General features: G+C 41.6%; 1 protein-coding gene and 1 long non-coding RNA gene across 4 annotated transcripts in view; one reads left to right on the forward strand and one right to left on the reverse strand.

Moving 5' to 3' along the window:
• Positions 1-625: 625 nt before the first annotated feature.
• LOC101950777 (pulmonary surfactant-associated protein D-like) lies at positions 626-19,048 on the forward strand. Of its 2 annotated transcripts, none has more exons than XM_065551780.1 (8): positions 626-780; positions 2,149-2,365; positions 4,391-4,507; positions 5,605-5,712; positions 6,134-6,250; positions 8,844-8,960; positions 10,668-10,751; positions 17,602-19,048. In XM_065551780.1, the coding sequence occupies exons 2-8, from the start codon at positions 2,164-2,166 to the stop codon at positions 17,976-17,978; spliced, it is 1,122 nt and encodes a 373-aa protein (XP_065407852.1). In that variant the 5' UTR covers positions 626-780; positions 2,149-2,163; the 3' UTR covers positions 17,979-19,048. The 2 variants fall into 2 exon arrangements, with proteins under 2 accessions (XP_065407852.1, XP_023962703.2); XM_024106935.3 differs by having other exon boundaries at positions 629-780; positions 2,153-2,365.
• LOC122174121 (uncharacterized) overlaps positions 2,221-19,524 on the reverse strand; it is a 30,271-nt gene continuing 12,967 nt past the window's right edge. The window contains exons 3-5 of one of the 2 annotated variants that reach the window (XR_006175517.2): positions 12,220-12,295; positions 3,132-3,237; positions 2,221-2,341 (exon numbers count right to left, since the gene is read on the reverse strand). This is a non-coding gene — a long non-coding RNA (uncharacterized LOC122174121). The remainder of the gene's footprint in view (positions 2,342-3,131; positions 3,238-12,219; positions 12,296-19,524) is intronic. The other variant, XR_010589205.1, reaches the window with a different exon arrangement.

The raw sequence follows: 19,524 nt of genomic DNA on the forward strand, positions 1-19,524 counted from the left end.
GAACTCTGAGTACAGGGTGGGCCCAGGTTCCCCTGCTAGCCACTGAAGGTGTGGTACCGGGGTCAGTGAATGGGAGGAGTTCCTGAGACTGCTGGTGAGCAGTAACTTTAATGCACATCTCCCCCAGAAGGGGAAAGCACAGAGTGACCTGGACAGAGGGCCAAGTCATGAAGAGGATGCTGCAGTTCCTGGAGCAAGAGGGGGGCCACAGAGCAGAAAGAGATGGAAGGGGCATTGGCTGCACAGAGCTAATCCCCACAACAGTCAGGAGGTGGTGCCATCCCACAGTGAGTAGAGGCCCCCAGTCACACTGCTAAATTTAGTGAGATCCAGGTTATCCCCTGTATGACCCTGATCCACAGCCTGTCAATTTCCTTGGCCTTTTGATCATGCCCAGCATGTGCAGTTTGCACAGGCTTAAACTGTGAACTATAAACTGCACACACTTTTTCCAAGATTGCCAAATATAAGAGAGGTCAGATTAGTGTATGGGCTTGGATTCTGTCCTGCAATCTCTTAGGCCAGATCTGTTCCAACTTCCCTTTGGTTTGCATTTGTGGGAAATCCCTTTCTTGTACCTGGCCTTCACTATTGCCAACATTTCAAGATAAACTAGAATGTTGAAATGTTCCTTAGCAAAACTAAAACTCCTGTTTACTGGAATGTGATATGGATGAGAAACGGGATGTCATGTTACTCAATGGATACCATATAAATGGAGGGTTGAACTCTTATTAAAGCATTCCTGTAATGCTTCTGTAGAGCACCAGAAATTACAGAGTAAGTGACTGGATATCATCAATGCTGTTACTTTTAATTCTGTCCTTTAATGATTAAGTTGCATTCAGCATGTAGCACAATTTATATTTTGAGTTTATTTTAAAATATTATTTATGTAATATTATGTGACTCTCTGAATACTTCTACCGTATATGATGTTGAAATTTAACATAGCAGGTTGCATTGTATTAAATGAATTTGAGTAATGCATCTCTTGCTTATTAAACAGATGGTATACTTCTAGGTTTGATTTTAATCATTTCAGAGAAACTTGTCAGTGCGTAGTTAACCCTTTTCATGCTTGGGTGAAATGTATGTACAGTAGAAGCAAATTCTGGTATGTTTGTTAATTTCTTGGCTGCCAGTTACTAAAATACACCGAGTTTATCAACTGGCTTTTAGTGCAGTGCCTTTCTGAACAAATCAAACCTTTGATCTCTTCTGATATTTTTCTGTAACTGGGTATTTAGCAAAAATGGGATAAATCCACTACGTTAACCATCAATCCCCGGATCTTAAGGGCCCAATTGTCACTTTTTGGCCCAGCCTGTTTAAAGGGTAGTGACTCAGCAGGAGATTCTTGGGACCATTATGTTCCAGCGGGCACAATTGATGCAGGACCACAGGAGAACTATAGTCACTGAGCGACCTTTGAACAGGGTGCAGCTTGTGCTCCTTAGAACCCTTTCTGCTGGCTGATGTGGGGGAAAGAGTCATGACTCTGACCCTTTCCTAAATCCTCCAAAGCAGCCTCTGCCCACATCAACATTTGTGTGACCAGGACTGCAGTTGTGTCCTGAATTACAGGGACAGCAATCCTGTCCAGCCCATGTGCCCACTTCCCCAGCATGCACAGTGCACCTGAGCAGGGCTCAACCCAGCTCACTCTCTAGAAAAACAGTTGCTCAGCTCACTTAAATCTTAAGAATTATGGCCTGCTCCAGCAGATGTATTCTGCACAGGAGGACCTCTGCACCTACCTGGAGCCCCATTGGCTGCAGTGGGGAACCACATAGGTGCCCGTCCACATGGGATAAGGAACAGGATCAGGTCTCAAGTGTTTGCAAACACTTAAATAGTGGATGGCACAATGGGACTTAAATTTAGTTCATTCTGGTTTTGCATGGTGAATAATTTAACAAAGGACAAACTTTTAAAAAAGTTTCTTTAAGATCTGTCCAGATTTTAATAAAGTGTTTTCCATGAGCACTGATGCTTTATGTAAAATAATGACAAACCAAGATAAATGAACTAGAATGTAGGCATTGAACATTACTTTGTTTAATCAGTTTGCACTACAAAATATAAACTGATTACATGGAATCAAAATGTTCTTAGGGTAATTCTGTGATTTTTTTTTTCAATAAGTCAGACACCTGAACAATGCTGCTACTTCCAACACTGATCACTTTTGCTCTGGGAATATCCCTGTTGAAAACATCAACTGCAAATCCAAGCCAGAGTGTTCAAAAATGGGATCTAAGTGCATGTGCAGTAGTTGTATGTGGACCTGCTCAGAACGGATTACCAGGCAGAGATGGAAGAGATGGGAAAGAAGGCCCTAAAGGAGAAAAAGGAAGTCAAGGTATAGAAGTATTTACTTCCTAATGTTATGCTTACTATTCACACGTCTGTCTGGTATTATTTTTCAACCATTACTCATTTAAAAGATGCTTCCTAGAAACCATTTAGCTCTGCAAAACTTGTACAAAAAGATGCAGCTAATCATACGTTATGTAAAACCTGAAGGTCCTTATGTTCCTACTGGTAGTTACTGAAGGCTGGGATAGAGCTGACAGTATTGTTCATATTCAAAATGAAACCTCTTACTATATAGGACTGGATGCCTCTGGGGTAGATGAAGTGCTGTAGAACCTTTAATCTCTGGATCACCAATTTGATATCTGGCTTGGGTTGGTAGTGATTGAAAGTTGTTACTGCTAGACATGGCTCAGAAACAGATTTTTAAAATGCAATTTTCCCCAGTTTTTAAAAAAATGAAACTACGTAGACTAGCTCTATGTTGGTTTAAAAAAAAACTCTGAAAATTGTCTTAATTTTTTTTCCCAAAAATATCCAGAAGTTTGAGGAGGACAGAGGGTCAAACAAGGCAAAATATGCATGTTGAATGTAAACACTCAATTGGGGCTAGATTCACTTCAGTGAAACCTTGGACTTCAGTGGGACCACTCACATGGGTAAATTCTCTTTTGGGTGAGTGAGTGTTCCCACAGTAAAATAAAGCAGAGAATTTGACTGTGGTATTTCTTTTCAGAGAAGTCTTATTTACACTGAATATTTAAAATAACTTTGCTACAATAAAAACACTTTCCTTTTTACCTGCCTCTTACCTCAGAACAATTTTGTTTAGCAAGAGCTCCATCAAGATACGTTGTAGGGTATTACTCTGTAGTTTGCACGATTACTTAATTCCTCATATAAATCCCAGAATAGACGCTAGAAAAAAAAAATACTGGCTTACAGGACTAACAAAGGTTTCCCATATTGAGGTTTACATTGAAGGATTACTTTCTCATTCAATAATATTGCATTTGATTACAAATTATAAAAAGGGAATTAATTAATTTACAATAGGTACCTAAAAGAACCTGTCATATTATTCATTGTGAATAATGTATCTGAACAATTTAGTCCTTATTCCTTTTTGTACGTTGTCTACAAACTGTTAATCGATTTTGTACATTGGCTAATTTTTTTGCAATTGCTCACTGACCAGTTTTGTGAAGTTTTATTTGCAGACTCGTCTCTGAGTATTTCGTATTATTTGCATGGCTTGTTTATTCCTGTAAGTCCCCTGCTTTTCTTTTCCATCCCTGCATGAATGGCTTCAGTTTTGTAAACAAAAATCACACTTCCTCCCCTCTTTTTGTCCACAAATTATCCTTAAACATTCTGAATTGTTTACCGAATCTATTGTGTGAATAATTAAAAGAGCTGTTCAGAATAGTCACAGGAGCCTTTGCATTGTGAATGCTCTTGCAAATATATATTCATGGTGGTATTTGAAATGGTTTTGCTCTCCTCTACCACCACTTTTTGTGAATAAAAACACAAATTTCATTAATTCATAAATAAAAGTGGGCACGGATTGGTGAGTGTTATGTGCAAGAATATTAAACCAATACTTCCTAGCGATATTTCCTTAGGTCTAAAGCAGTGATTAATTAAACCCACAAGAGAATAATCTCTTCTTTGATTCACACAATATTGATTTCTGTTACATATCTTCAGTCTTGCCCCAGGGTGAGCACCCTTTTCAACATGTGTCTTCCATTTGCTACCACAGTTATTTTAATCTTAAATAAATCATTAAACCATCTTGACACTTTGGAAGAGGTGGACAGTTAATGAACTGATACTAAAATTGCAATCTAATCATGTCCATAGACACTCACCAGACTTTATATTTTATTATAGATTACAAGGAGCAGGTTCTTACCTGATTTACACCCTGATGGATTGCAGATGAATTGCAAGCAGAATTTGGCCCTAATTTAACAAACCTTATTCTATTCATCTGCAAATCTCTTGCAGCTCAATCACTTTTTTCTTTTTTAAATCTATTATTTTTCTTTTGACCCAACACTAGGATTACAGGGATTAAAAGGGTCACAAGGTCCCCCAGGAAAGATGGGCCCTGCTGGACAAGTAGGAGGAAAGGGCTCACTAGGAGAAAAAGGCACAAAAGGAGATACTGGAGATAGAGGTAAGAGCTATGATGATTTTGATTGGGAAGGTTAATGTGATCACTAGCCATTAACCATCTGAAAAAAGCTTAAAAGAACTGGAATTAAGCAGAACTGAAAGTAAACATGTTTACTCCAACTAAATTAATCTTAATAGTGGACCTTCGAGTACCTAAGATACATGATCTATGGGTTTATAACTACTACTATTGGGATAAAAACTGAACAAAAGTAAATTTAGGTTAAATATCCAAATATATGTATGTATACAGTATTGGAACAATCCTATACTGCCCCAGGGGATAGAGAAAATCTCCTGATAGTAGAGATGAGCCTATGCCATAAAGTTTGGATGTAGGGCTTAGTTTGGGCCTTATAGTAAAACTGTGTAAAGACCAGTGGCTTAGCTTCACAGGAATTTGAACAAAGCATTTATCTAGCCTTGATCCTTGTACCTTCTCATCCAAAAATATTTTACTTTCAACTTCAACCAGTTTTGTAACAAAATTGCAAATTTCACATGATTTTCAGACAAAATTATAAATGAGGCTATGGCGTGTTCATTCAGTACTAATCTAGGTACATGTGAAATTTATTGAACTTTTCAGTGAACCTGGTCTTCGTTTTGTGTTCATCTTCAGAGAGGATATCAAATGAGTTTTGTAGTGTTTCACTGCAAACATTTCATATGGGTCCTACCAAACAGGGCTTTCCTTTTTTTTAGTTTATAGCATTTTAAAAAATGAATAAAAATGACTTTGCATACTCAGAATTCAGATGAACAGAACTCTTTAAAACAGATTTTATCTTTGTCATAATTCTCTAATTTCAAACAGAACTCCCTTTCCTTGGAAAAAATGAGTGGGTCAAGGATTTTGCACCAAAAAGAGCAATCTAATTTTGATTATTGAATTGGCTACTGATTGTATGTTATCACATTCCTGGTCATCACTCTCAACCTGTTCATCTCAATTTGTTGCCCATACACAAAGTTGCAACCAGTCAGGCATTATTAAAAAAAAAAAGAATGGATCTTTCCAAGCAGGGACAGTAGTTTTAATAGGGTTATGATATAAATGAACATTTCATGCATTTCCCTTTCACCCTGTTTCATCAGGATTACAAGGAGTCCCAGGTCTGAAGGGTAACCCAGGCAATGCGGGCCCTTCTGGGCCAAAAGGGGATAAAGGTTCACCAGGTGAAAAAGGAGTAAAAGGGGAGGGAGGTAAGTGGTGTCGTTAGACTGTACTGTGCACTTCAGTGATTCTTTCCAATCTAATGGTGCTGTACAGTATTCAAAAATAGATATTGTGGGTTATTGTGCACTTGGACATGTGCAATTTTCTTTAACTTTCTCTAATTTCTATATGATGTGGGAATTATACAAGTCGCAATTGAATCATCTAGCTGGGATGGAATAGTTTGACTGTGCACCAAAAAGCAGTAGGAATTTTCCCTCTGATATTTATAATCTGTTACATGATGGTGCTAGATTTCAAAATCCACACACTCCTCAAGTCTCCCTGTGCATTCACTCAGAGTCTATCATCAAGTAACCGGCAAAGCCCAGAATTATTCCCATCAGGAGACTCACTGAGAATAAAATTGCTGGGTTTGTACATCTCATTCCCTTCATCATTCCCTAGGCCTGCCAGGAACTACAGGTTCACGGGGCCAGCCAGGAATCTCAGGCTCCCCTGGGCCAAAAGGGGACAAAGGTTCAGTAGGTGAAAAGGGAGCAAAAGGAGACAAAGGAGACAGAGGTAAGTGATGTAGACAGGCTTGATTTCTGCATTGCAAAGATTGCTTCCAATTTAACAATTTCTCTTCTGCTGCAAATTTCCACAGCTCCATTGCCTCCATTTACCCTGGCCGAGAACTTGTCCCGTAGACTTAGGAGATAGTGACGGACACAAGTTGAAAGGGTTCAAGATTCCATTTAGTTAAATACAAAGCCAAAGGCTGTACACTTATCTGAAGCATAACCAAATCTCCTTTGCCCTAGAAATCAGGACTCAGCTCTTGGAAATACAGCCTCTCTAATGAAATTCATGGAATTCTTAGTTCTAACCGATAGAAAACTACTGAGTAAGTAGCTTGCTTTTTTCCAGAATTTCAGTATTTCAGTGTTTCCATGTTTAACCCATGCCAGTTAGGGCTTAACTACACAGGGAAATTGGCCGGCATAATAATAGTGGAATAGATATATTGCGCTGTAGCTTTATTGGTCAATTTCCCCGTGTAGACAAGCCCTTAGTGTAGTTAGGAGTACAAAAATAAGCATTCCCAGAAAGTTAAACTAACTTTCCTGACAGTAAACCAATCCTTAATTTAAGTTCAAATAAGGACATATCTTATCTAAACTAGTTTCATCACCCCACAGTACATGAATTGCTAAATCTTAACAGAACTTCTATTTGTATTTACCTGCAATCGCTACATGATGTCAGAATTATGTAAGTCTTAATAAAATCGCTTTATCTTTGATAAGTCTAGTATTCCTAAGTAATCTGATATTCATCATTTAGATTTAATGGGTATTAGATGGTGGAGTTACATCTACCATTATTAGATGCACTCTTCACATTTCTCTGTGCAATTGTTGCTCAGGCAGAGTATCATCAAGCAAACGGCAAAGAGCATATATGTCAATACTGTAAATATAATTCTTAATAGTGATATAGTGCTTTGCGTTTTCAAAGTGCTTTACAAATATTAATCACTAATATCAATTAATTAGTTAATTAATTAATTAGTAAGGCATTTGATATGGTCTCACATGATATTCTTATCGATAAACTAGGAAAATACAATTTAGATGGGGCTACTATAAGGTGGGTGCAAAACTGGCTGGATAACCATACTCAGAGAGTTGTTATTAATGGTTCCCAATCCTGCTGGAAAGGCATAACGAGTGGGGTACCGCAGGGGTCTGTTTTGGGACTGGCTCTGTTCAATATCTTCATCAACTACTTAGATATTGGCATAGAAAGTACGCTTATTAAGTTTGCGGATGATACCAAACTGGGAGGGATTGCAACTGCTTTGGAGGACAGGGTCATAATTCAAAATGATCTGAACAAATTGGAGAAATGGTCTGAGTTAAACAGGATGAAGTTTAACAAAGACAAATGCAAAGTCCTCCACTTAGGAAGAAAAAATCAGTTTCACACATACAGAATGCGAAGAGACTGTCTAGGAAGGAGTACGGCAGAAAGGGATCTAGGGGTTATAGTGGACCACAAGCTAAATATGAGTCAACAGTGTGATGCTGTTGCAAAAAAAGCAAACATGATTCTGGGATGTATTAACAGGTGTGTTGTGAGCAAGACACGAGAAGTCATTCTTCCGCTCTACTCTGCTCTGGTTAGGCCTCAGCTGGAGTATTGTGTCCAGTTCTGGGCACCGCATTTTAAAAAGATGTGGAGAAATTGGAAAGGGTCCAGAGAAGAGCAACAAGAATGATTAAAGGTCTTGAGAACATGACCTATGAAGGAAGGCTGAAAGAATTGAGTTTGTTTAATTTGGAAAAGAGAAGACTGAGAGGGGACATGATAGCAGTTTTCAGGTATTTAAAAGGGTGTCATAAGGAGGAGGGAGAAAACTTGTTCACCTTAGCCTCTAAGGATAGAACAAGAAGCAATGGGCTTAAACTGCAGCAAGGGAGGTCTAGGTTGGACATTAGGAAAAAGTTCCTAACTGTCAGGGTGGTTAAACAGTGGAATAAATTGCCTAGGGAGGTTGTGGAATCTCCATCTCTGGAGATATTTAAGAGTAGGTTAGATAAAGGTCTATCAGGGATGGTCTAGACAGTATTTGGTCCTGCCATGTGGGCAGGGGACTGGACTCGATGACCTCTCGAGGTCCCTTGCAGTCCTAGAATCTATGAATCACTTCTGAAGGTGTGTGATTATCCCTATTTTACAAATGAAGAAACTGGGGCAAAACCTGTGGAAGTTGTAATTTGTCCAAGATTAGCATTAGAGCTTTTATTAGAACTCAGGGATCCCTGGATCTCAGCCCGTGTTCAAATAAATAAAAATATGTGAGAGCACAGTTATCCATTTATTAGAGCAGTGTACTGCATGTCAGGATACCTGGGTTCTATACCTAGCCCTGCTACTGTTTCACTAAGTGACCTTGGCCAATAGAGTTGACCTCTCTGGATCTCAGTTACTTTATTTGCTTAGTTCAAAGACAGCATCAAGGCTAAATTGATTGACTGTTGGTAAAATATTATGAGATTTTTAGAGGAAAGACGTTGTGTAAATGCCCATTATTTTATATATGAAATTAGAAAACTATCTGCAGATTAACTTGTTCTTCTTGTATCTGTTTCACTTGATCTAACAATAGGGTTACAAGGAAGCTCAGGTTTACAGGGCCCCAAAGGGCAAATTGGTTCTCCTGGGCTAAAAGGTGATAAAGGTTCAGTAGGTGAAAAAGGAACAAAGGGAGACAGTGGACTATCAGGTAAGTAAAGCAATGGGGTTTGTTTGTTTGCTGGGGAAGGGACTTAAGTGTTTTCTCTGTTGGTGTGTGCTAATGAATTTTGGACCACTTTCTGCCCCACATCCACAAGTGGGCTCAAGTAAGCCCCATCTGGGGAAAAATGTATGAGGAGAGATTCTCTCTCTACCAATGTATATTCAATTTACATGTGCATAATTTACATTATGTAAAACTGGTTCACCTGCAAAATGCAAGACATTACCTAAATATAAAGATCAAAAATCACTATGATAAGATTAATCAGTAGTATTTTATAAATTATATAGCAGCCATCTGTTTCATGGATAGAATCCTGGTCCCACTGAAGTCAATGACAAAACTCCTGTTTACATAATGGAGCGAAGATTTCAAATCATAAAAATCACAGAGTAGTAAACCCATTCCAGTAATCACAAAATCTTCCTATGTATGATGAATTTATATTTTCAAAAATAATTTTAAAAATTGTACTGCTTCCTTTCTGGCTCTTTTCTGATCGAGAAAAAATACCTTGAAATTTTCATGAGGACTCCAGTATATTTGTGGATATAGCTCACTGTAGATTATTTTAATCCCTAGATTGAAGGGGGAGGGGCAAGGAGCTTCTTACTTTAGACCAAATGATAAAACGCTTCACTAGAGCTTAACTATCCATTATTTTCTACCCCTCTAACACAGACATTAACCCAAGGGTGGACGTTGGATATCACTTTTGGTAGCTTGCTAAAATGAGATCATGCTGAGAGTAATGAGAGAATCAAAATGATCCCAGGATGCAGATTGTCTGTTACAGAGTGTTTGTATGTGTGTATGTATGTTATCTAGATAAATAGATTGAGATCTAGATAATACCTCATATGTAGACAAAGTAAAACCAGCATGTCCAAGCTCGTAACAATTTGTGAACCGTCCCTAAGGTACCATTTAGAAGTGCCCCCCACTCCGCCCATCTACAAGTTCAAAACACCCTACTCCAACTCCACCTAATTGTTACCGAATGTAAAATGACACATCTCAATGATATAGGAGCAGTGGGGGAAAGCATTTTTAGCATTATGTAGCCCAGGATGACCAGTCTGGGCACTCAGGCCATGTCTACACTTACCGGTAGATCGGTACTGCTGCAAGAATTGATGCAGTGAGTGTCAATTCAGCGGGTCTGGTGAAGACATGCTAAATCAATGGGAGAGTACTCTCCCATCGATTTGTGTACTCCACCTCCCTGAGAAGCGTGAAGGAAGTCGACGGGAGATGCTCTCCCATCGACACAATGCTGTGTAGCCACCGCGGTAAGTGAATCTAACTACGTCGACTTCAGTTACGTTATTCACTGAATAACGTATTTATTAGACCAGATCTCAGAAAGTGATATATCTACAGACTTTGGTCCCCAAGCACTACAAGTGTGAATAGTGTAACGATGTTTAGTCCAGGCCTGTCCTTAAAGAGAAGGAGTAGGTAGAAATGATGCAATCTTTCCTTCAGGTAATGGATAGACACATCCACACATCCTGTGTAATTCTTATCCCATAAAAAAGCTAGGCAATCCAGGTTTAGATCTATAACCTGGACATATAGAGATTTAGATCATAACCAAGACATCTAGATTAGAAACTATAGGTCTGCTGTTATAAGTCTGTATTACTTATTTCTTTTAACATTAAGATTAATGCAACTTTCTTCATTCAGAGATCAATCTCCTTAAAAGACAAGTAAGTACTTTGGAAGGGCAGCTGAGAGCTCTGCAAAGCAGCTTCTCCAAGTACAAACAAGGTAAGATGATGCTGTAGTAGAATGCTGCCTTTCAACATAATTTTACCTCTGATCTCTTTTAAGCCTTCTGATTTGTAGTCTGATGCATTAAACAGTGGTTTTGTTCATTTTCATTATTAATGAATTATACAATGCCTCAGACTTATGTGATGCTTTATAAAATATAGAGCAGAGCACATTCTCTGCCCCAAAGACAATACAAAGGCCCAATCCAATGAGAGATGAATTCTCTGGGGTGATCCCAAGTACCCTCAGATCTCACTGAATCCAGTTACAGACACTGAGCATCTCTCCGTAAGCACTGGTCTCCTCACAAGATCAGGCCCTATGTGGAAAAGAGCTGTTCTTCGCTTAAAAGTTGTGCCACTTTAATTAAACTGGATTCGACTTAGTTAAACTGGTGAAAACTCCTGTGTGAACACTCTAGGGTGACCAGACAGCAAATGTGAAAAATAGGGACGGGGGTGGGGGGATAATAGGAGCCCATATAAGAAAAAGACCCCAAAATCAGGACTGTCCCTATAAAATCAGGACATCTGGTCACCCTAGAACACTCTCAAATTGATTATATACTGGATTATATCAATTTAAGTTTAAATCATCAAGGAATCAAATAGAGCTGACTAAGCCAGCTTTAAATCAAATGAAGAGTGTCTACACAGGACTTTGTGCTCATTTAACTAAACTGGTTTAAAAATACACCTTTAGTTAAACTGGTGCATCTTTGTATATAGGCCAGGCCTAGTGCCAAGATAATTAATAGAGTTAGTCTGAAATATTCCAGTGAAACCTTCTTTCATTGGACTTTTTTCATTCATTGAAATCAAAAACTTGTTACTTTTCAATGAAGTTCTGATAGAACCAAACCTGCCTAGTTTCCTGCCAGCTCACCTACCTGGCTCCACAGCAACCCCCGTGGTGGAGTCACAGGGAGTCGGGAGCTTGGAAGCACTTGGGGTCCTGAGTGCCAAGCTCCTGACTCCTCGGCCACCTGGAATCCCATGGTGGGCTGCCCTGGAGCTGTGCTGCGTAGGGCTTCCTGCGTCCACAGCTCAGGGGCAGCCCACCAGGCTGACTACCTCCTGAGCCTGGCCTCCATTCCCCTTTGGGGAGAATTTGGAAATTTTGAGGTTTTGTTCTGAATCAGAGTGAAGCCAACATTTAAAATAATGAAATCCTCTGAGGAAACCTTTCTCTGTCCAGCTCTAGTAATTAACTCCAAAAACTAGAATCCTCTGCAAATCATGTGTTTGCTAATTGTATCCACCAGTGTGTGTTTGGCTAGCCTGAGACCATTTATACTAGGTGTTTTTCTTCGAGTGCTGAGCCCTATGTGTAGTCCACACCTCAGATGTGCATCATGCGCCTGAGACCTGAAAATCTTGTCAGTAATGTCTGTTCAGCTGTGTCTGTGCTCTGGAGCCCCTTGTGCTCCATACCAAGACTATAAGGGGCAATTCAGACTGACCTGCCTCTCCAGTTCCTTCTTACCACTGCATGGCCAGAGTTGGAGTCCTCTGTGTCTGATGATATTTTTGCACAGTCTGTAAATATAATTGTAGATAGTTGTTAGTCTGGCATTTTAAATAGTCTCTTTATAGTTAGTGTAGATTAGTTTTCCCTGCCTTTGGGACCCTTCCTGTTTCTCCCCCTTGGGAGAAGGGCCATGCCTAGAGTTCTGGAGTTTAACAAGTATCTATCCTGCGTGTTCTCCTTCTTGGTCAGTGATGAGCACCAGTGCTGCCTTGACTCATAGATAGGGCTCTACCAAATTCACAGTCCATTTTGGTCAATTTCACAGTCATAGCATTTAAAAAATCATAAATCTCATGATTTTAGGTATTTAACTCTGAAAGTTCAAGGTGTTGTAGGGGTCCTAACCCAAAAAGGAGTTGTGGGAGCGGTCACAAGGTTATTGGGGGAGGGGGGGCAGGGCTGCCCAGAGGGGGGGGGGCAAGTGGCCCAATTTGCCCCAGGCCCCGCAGGGGCCCCAACGAGAATATAATATTCTATAGTATTGCAACTTTTTTTTAAGGAAGGGGCTCCCAAAATTGCTTTGTCCCAGGCCCACTGAATCCTCTGGGCAGCCATGGGGGTGTGGGGGGGGGGGCGGGGTTGCGATACTGTTACCCTTACTTCTGTGCTGCTGCAGGCAGCGGCGCTGCTTTCAGAGCTGGGCAGCTGGAGAGCAGTGGCTGCTGGCTGGGAGCCCACCAGCAGCAGCAGCACAGAAATAAGGATGGCCTGGTATGGTATTGCCACCCTTCTGCACTGCTGCCTGCAGAGCTGGGCACCAGTCAGCAGCTGTCACTCTCCGACCACCCAGCTCTGAAGGCAGCAGTGCTGAAGTAAGGATGACATGGTATGGTATTGCCATCCTTGCTTCTGTGCTGCTGCTGGCAGGGTGCTGCCTTCAGAGCTGGGCGCCCGGTCACCAGCCGCCACTCTCTAGCCACCCAGCTCTGAAGACAGCGCAGAAGTAAGGGTAGCAATGCTACAACCCCTCCTAAATTAACCTGGTCACCCCCCCCTGCAACTCCGTTTTGGGTTAGGAACCCCAATTTGACAAACGCTGGTCTCCCCTGTGAAATCTGTATAGTATACAGAAAAAGTATAGAATACGGTAAAAGCACACAAAACACCAGATTTCACGGGGGGAGATTTCACAGTCTGTGCTGCATTTTTCATTACTCTGAATTTGGTAGGACCCTATTCATAGCCTTTAAGGCCAAAAGGGATCATCAGGATCATCTAGTCTGACCTCCTGCACATTGCAGGCCACGGAAACTCACCCATTTTTGAAATAGACCCCTAACATCTGGCTGAGTTACTGAAGTCGTCAAATCATGATTTAAAGACTTCAAGTTACAGTGAATCCGCCACTTACTCTAGTTTAAACCTGTAAGTGACCCATGCCCTAGGCTGCAGAGGAAGGGAGAGAAACCCCAGGGTCTGTGCCAATCTGACCCGGGGAGAAATTCCGTTCCAACCCCCAAATATGAGGATCAGTTAGACCCACTGAGCCAGACACCTTGGAAAGAATTCTCTATAGTTACTCAGAACTCTCCCCTTCTAGTCTCCCATCACCAGCCATTGGAGATATTTTCTGCTAGCAGTTGCAGATCATCTATATGCCATTATAGGCAGTCTCAGCATACCATCCCCTCCATAAACTTATCAAGCTCAGTTTTGAATCAGTTAGTTTTTTTGGCTCCACTGCTCCCCTGGGAAGGCTGTTCCAGAACTTCACTTCTCTGATGCTTAGAAACCTTCGTCTAATTTCACACCTTACCTTGTTGATGGCTAGTTTATATCCATTTGTTCTTGTGTCCACATTGGTGCTTATCTTAAATAACTCCTCTCATTCCCTGGTATTTATCCCTGATGTATTTATAGAGCGCCATCGTATCTCCCCTCAGCCATTGTTTGGTTTGGCTAAACAAGCCAAACTCTTTGATTCTCCTCTCCTAAGAAAGGTTTTCCATTCATCTGATCATCCAACTAACCCGTCTTTGCACCTTTTCCAGTATGAATTCATCTTTCTTAACCATGGGAGACCAGAACTGCACACAGTATTCCAGATGAGGTCTAACCAATGCCTTGTATAACGGTACTACACTTGCCTGTCCCTATTGGAAATACCTTGCCTGATGCATCCTAGAACTGCATTAGCCTTTTTCAAGGCTGCATTACATTGGTGGCTCATACTGCCTTAGGGGCACTCATCTCCATCAAGCGCAGTATCTGTAGCTCCTTCTTTCCCTGAGCCTGAGATAGATGAGAGTTTTGACTGAGGAAGTACCTCATGGAGGAAAGCCATGAGACCCTAGTCAGAACCAGGCAGACCTCCTTCCTCTCCCCCGCCCCCCGTACGTTGTCCTCAATCCACGAGCAGTTCCTCTCTAATCATGAGCTCCAGAACAAAGGCCAAAACTCTTAAGTCCAAGGATGCATTATCTAGGTCCTTCCGGGAGAATAAGGGGCACTCTCACTAACACTGGACCAGATCCCCTTCCAGATCTGGTCCCACAGGAAGAAATCCCTCCCTGACTCCTTCTAACTCAGGTGAGTCCCTCTACTCAGGTCCTAAAGACTTAAGCCCATCTGAACATACTGACCAGAAGAGTAAGCAAGGATCTGTCTGTACCAACTTGAGCTCTGACTAATAAACTGCACGGTCGGCACTTGCTGGTACCCAGCTGACCCAGGTAATTCTGGTTTCTGGACCTCCATCCTTTCCTTAGAATTCAGCCCTTCCCAGATCTGCTAACTCAGGAGAATGGTGGGATCAGCCATCCCAGCTTGGCCTCTCGTCACCTCGTGGCCTCGTATTTGTATGGGTGACGGACCTAGAGTATTGTTCTTCGGAGGCTTTTCAAACTGTTCTTAATCACAATTGAAAAGGCTCCATCAGAAATGTTCTCTAGCTAAATGGAGGGATCGCTACCTTGGCAGAACAAAACTAGTTGTGGCCAGAGACAGTAGGTGTTCCTGCTTTTTTAACTACCTCCGCACTCTCAAGACATCGTGTCTTTTCCATTAGCTATCTGCGAGCCCACCTAGCAGCAGTCATATCTTCCACCCTTGGGGAGAGAGCTACTCTGTTTTTACTCACCCAATAACAACTAGATTCCTGAAGAGTCTCACTAGGACCCTCCGAGGTAGTGAATCTGACACCACTGTGGGACCTCAATCTTGTACTCTCAGTACTTACCAGGCCACCCTTGAATGACTGACCAAATGATCATTGTGTTCCACTACCTGCCCTCTTTTCCCTCTCTTTTGGATCATGACTGGATTCTCAGTAGAGGAGAAAGTGGAGAAGCAATCAGTCCACACCTCCCCTTAAACCCTTGCTACTGAATACAAAGAACTCCAGGGCACAACGGTAACAACGGACACTTCTTGCAAGATTTTTCCGGTCTCAGATTCATGGTGGACGTGCGTACCCACCTATGGAATACAGATAGGAACCACACCTCTTGAAGAACCTCCAGTTACAGGTAGGTACTCTCCATGTCTGAAACAGAAGTCCATGCAGCAGCTGCTGCTGGTTCGTAGAGAGTTGATTCATCACATGGTACTGGCTTCTCCTTTTTATTTCCAGCTGCTAAATCACATTCAGAACAGCAAAATGGGCATAAAACACTTGCCTAATATTAGCAATTGCTGTAGCTGGTGCAGGAATTTTATGCTGTCACATAGGAGTGGAGGAGGCCCAGGTGACTAATAATGGCAGAGAGGCAGTGTGAGCCATTACAAATGGGAGAATCGTTGTCCACAAGATAAATTCTGTACTAACATCTGGCCCACCCAGCAAAAAATATTTGAGAAAGAGAAAAACTGTCCTCTGGGCTCGCAAGGGTGTGGGGAGATTATTAAAAGAGCTGTGAGAGAAGATTTGTCTGGAAAATTAAATCGATGTATTGTTGCCTTATGCCAGGTTTAAAGAGGGGGGAGTCATAGAGGGACTTCTTCACCAGTGCATTTTCAGTCCTTTCACCAATGAATGCAAAGCTTGTGGGTTGACATGGTGGAAGCGGGAGTTTGGCATCATGTGGTACTGTCCTGAAGTGATATTAATTTGTGATAATGCCATTCTAGCAGCAAGAGCAATCAAGATGTTACATTTAATAAATGAAAGCTGAATGTCAGAACACTGTCCAAGGCAAATTATAGCAGTCTGATGTTCTAATATGTGCCATAGGCTTGATTTAGACTGATGCCTAAGACTGTGCATCATCAAGTGCATACAAAGCTTCACAGAGCACCGCTGGCCCAGATGAATGTCTGTGTACTTTCAGCTCTGCAGAGAAGATGCTAAATTACAGGCTGTAAAAGTTTTCAATGCTTTCTTCCTATCTTCTGAAGAGCTACTGAGAGCCCTTATTATGCTGACTTACTTTTTTGTGTGGTCTTTTAATGTAGGATGCTCTCCTAGCTATATGTGACTAGTTAAAAACATAGGCAGCGTATTTAACAGATGCTCTTAATATATCTTGTAATGAACACATCCCAGGATAGTGATGGGGAAACCTCCAAAGGCTCAGAGTTCAGTTTGGATAAACACCTAAAACCTGAACGTGTAGCCAAATATCTCAAGTCTGTAAAAGCTGGATTGGAAATCTCAGATTTCCAGGGCAGGCTTTGAGAAATTCTGGTGCTGGCAAACCGGGTCACATTTTGGTCCTGTCTGGAAATACTGTGAGAATAATTTTTCATTGTCACATTTTAGTATTTCCAATGTTGGTTCTGCCAGAAATCCAGAAGGAATAGCCTTTGTCACCATATTGTGGCAAAGTTCCAGTTCTGATAGAAACATGAAGATATAAAAGGAAACATAAAGACATCAGGGTGAGATGCTGAAATATTCAGATGTTAATGGGATCTTAAGGGAGAGATGGGTGGGTGGAGATCTTCTGGTTATAACACACAGTGAGCTGTGCTGGAAAAAGAGATTGGGATTTGCAGCAAGCCCTAAAGATCAGAACAGATAGAAGCTAATTCAGGCCAAGAGGTAAGGAGTGAATTCCAAAATCTTGGCACTCTCTCAGAAAATGCCTCTCTTTGAATATTTCAGTGGTTCTAGGATCAGGCCATTAGGGATAGAATCTGCTTGGCGTTGGGATAAAAGGGGGTTTCGTCTGTAATTTAGCATGTAGCAATAAGGATCACTATACTTTAGTGATGGACTCTATGGTTCAGATCATCAGCTGGTGTAAAGTGATATAACTCCATTGAAATCAATGGACTTTAACTGATTTCTGCCACCTGGCCCCATAAATCCGTTGACTTCACCAAATCATACTTCGCTAAAGGCCTAATGTGGAGATATCTCTTTGTTTTCTAGTTATAATGTTCCCGAATGGCAGAATTGTCGGTGAAAAGATATTCATGACCAGTGGCTATGAAGGCAACTTTGACAGTCTGAAACAAAGGTGTTCCCAAGCTGGAGGCCAGCTTGCTTCTCCTCGGAATGCCGCCGAGAATGCTGCCATCCAGCAGATAGTTGTTTTGTACAACAAACCAGTGTTTCTTGGGATAAATGATATTCAGACAGAGGGTCGTTTCAAGTATCTAAATGGAGAAAACATTGTGTATTCCAACTGGCAAACAGGAGAACCAAATAATGACAAAGACATTGAGGACTGTGTAGAAGTCTATTCAAGCGGAAAGTGGAATGACAAATCCTGTGGAGAGAAACAGCTAATTGTGTGTGAATTTTAAACCACCCGTCATATTGCCTTTGCTTCACTTGATGGAAGAGACACATGCTGTAGTGTGTTAGAATCAAATATCTGTAATTTTTAAAGGGGCTTTGCAGGTATATAGGATATCAAAGTTTAAAACAAAATCATCAGTTTCTGCTTTTTGTGCTAAACAATGATAGTTCAAATAGAAAGCAGTTTTCCTTCATGTACTGAGTCTGATAAAATCCAAATAAGTAGATCAACCCCATGCAGAAGGATACATTGATGGATTAGTCTCCTAGGAAATACAAGACAGACTTGACATTGTTCTGATTGGCCACAAGAGGTCACCTGTATGCCTAACTAACATGCTTGGCAGTGCATTCTTTTGCTTGGCTAACATTTATTATTTATTTTTCTATGATTGTACTCCAGAGACACCCCATTCTAAGTCAGAGTTAAATTGTGCAAGGATCTGTACAAACACTAGGAAGACCTAGCCCCAAAGAGCTTATATTTGACTTTAAGAAGTATTCTGTGCTTCTCTACTTGGAATTATTTCAGGACATATATTTGTGTTAAAACTTGGATCCATTTGTTGAAATGTCTAGTGACCTAGAAGAATATAAGCTACCGCATTTTTGTACTGTTGTTCGTTGCTTGATTTTTTTTCCCAGTGAATTGTTGTATGTACTATACTTTCAGATATGAAAGGTTTACATGGAATTAGATGACAGACTGCATGAATTTCCCCAGATAGTCTCAGATCTTCAGTAAAATTAGTTTCATTAGAAACTAAGAAAATCTTCTCAAAACAAAATGAATGATATGAAAGGAGGAACAGGGCCGTCCCTAGCTATTCTGGGGCCCTAAGCTGATGGCTTAAATCTAGTTTCAGATGATGCACACAGTACCTTTTTATTTGTAAACGGGATGGGTATAAAAAGGATAGCTTTAGGAGTGTAACTGTGGGAGCACACGTTGTGTGTAAGGTGAATGTAACAATGCTGCACGAGACAGCTTCCCAAAGACTGGTGTTATATTGAACCTTTTTTCTGTACTATATTATTATTGGCTTTTAGGAATAAACCTGACTGAAACTGGTTATTTGGTCTCTTTAATACATTTCATAATGAACCAAAGTGTGGTCAAGCACTTGACTATACAATTTACTAACAAGTTAACCGATAAGTTAAACTGAAGTTGGAAGCAGGGCCGGCTCAGGCACCAGCCCACCAAGCTTGTGCTTGGGGCGGCACCTGGAGGGGGGCGGCGCGGTGCTCCGGCTCTGGCCCCCGGGGTGAGCGGAGCCCCGGCTGGGCTCTCCGGCCTCCCCCCGGCACTCTGGCCGCCGGGGAGAGCGGAGCTGCGGTGGGCTCGCCGCCCTCCCTCCGGCACTCTGGCCACCAGGGAGAGCGGAGCCCCGGCCAGCTCGCTGCCCTCCCCCCCGGCGCTCTGGCTGCCGGGGAGAGTGGAGCCGCCGCGGGCTCACCGCCCTCTTCCCGGTGCTCTGGCCGCCGGGGAGAATGGAGCCCTGGCCGGGCTCTCCGCCCTCCTCCCGGGGCTCTGGCCGCCAGCGGAGC

This window comes from Chrysemys picta, chromosome 7, assembly GCF_011386835.1.
Source record: "Chrysemys picta bellii isolate R12L10 chromosome 7, ASM1138683v2, whole genome shotgun sequence".
Taxonomy (NCBI): domain Eukaryota; kingdom Metazoa; phylum Chordata; order Testudines; family Emydidae; genus Chrysemys; species Chrysemys picta.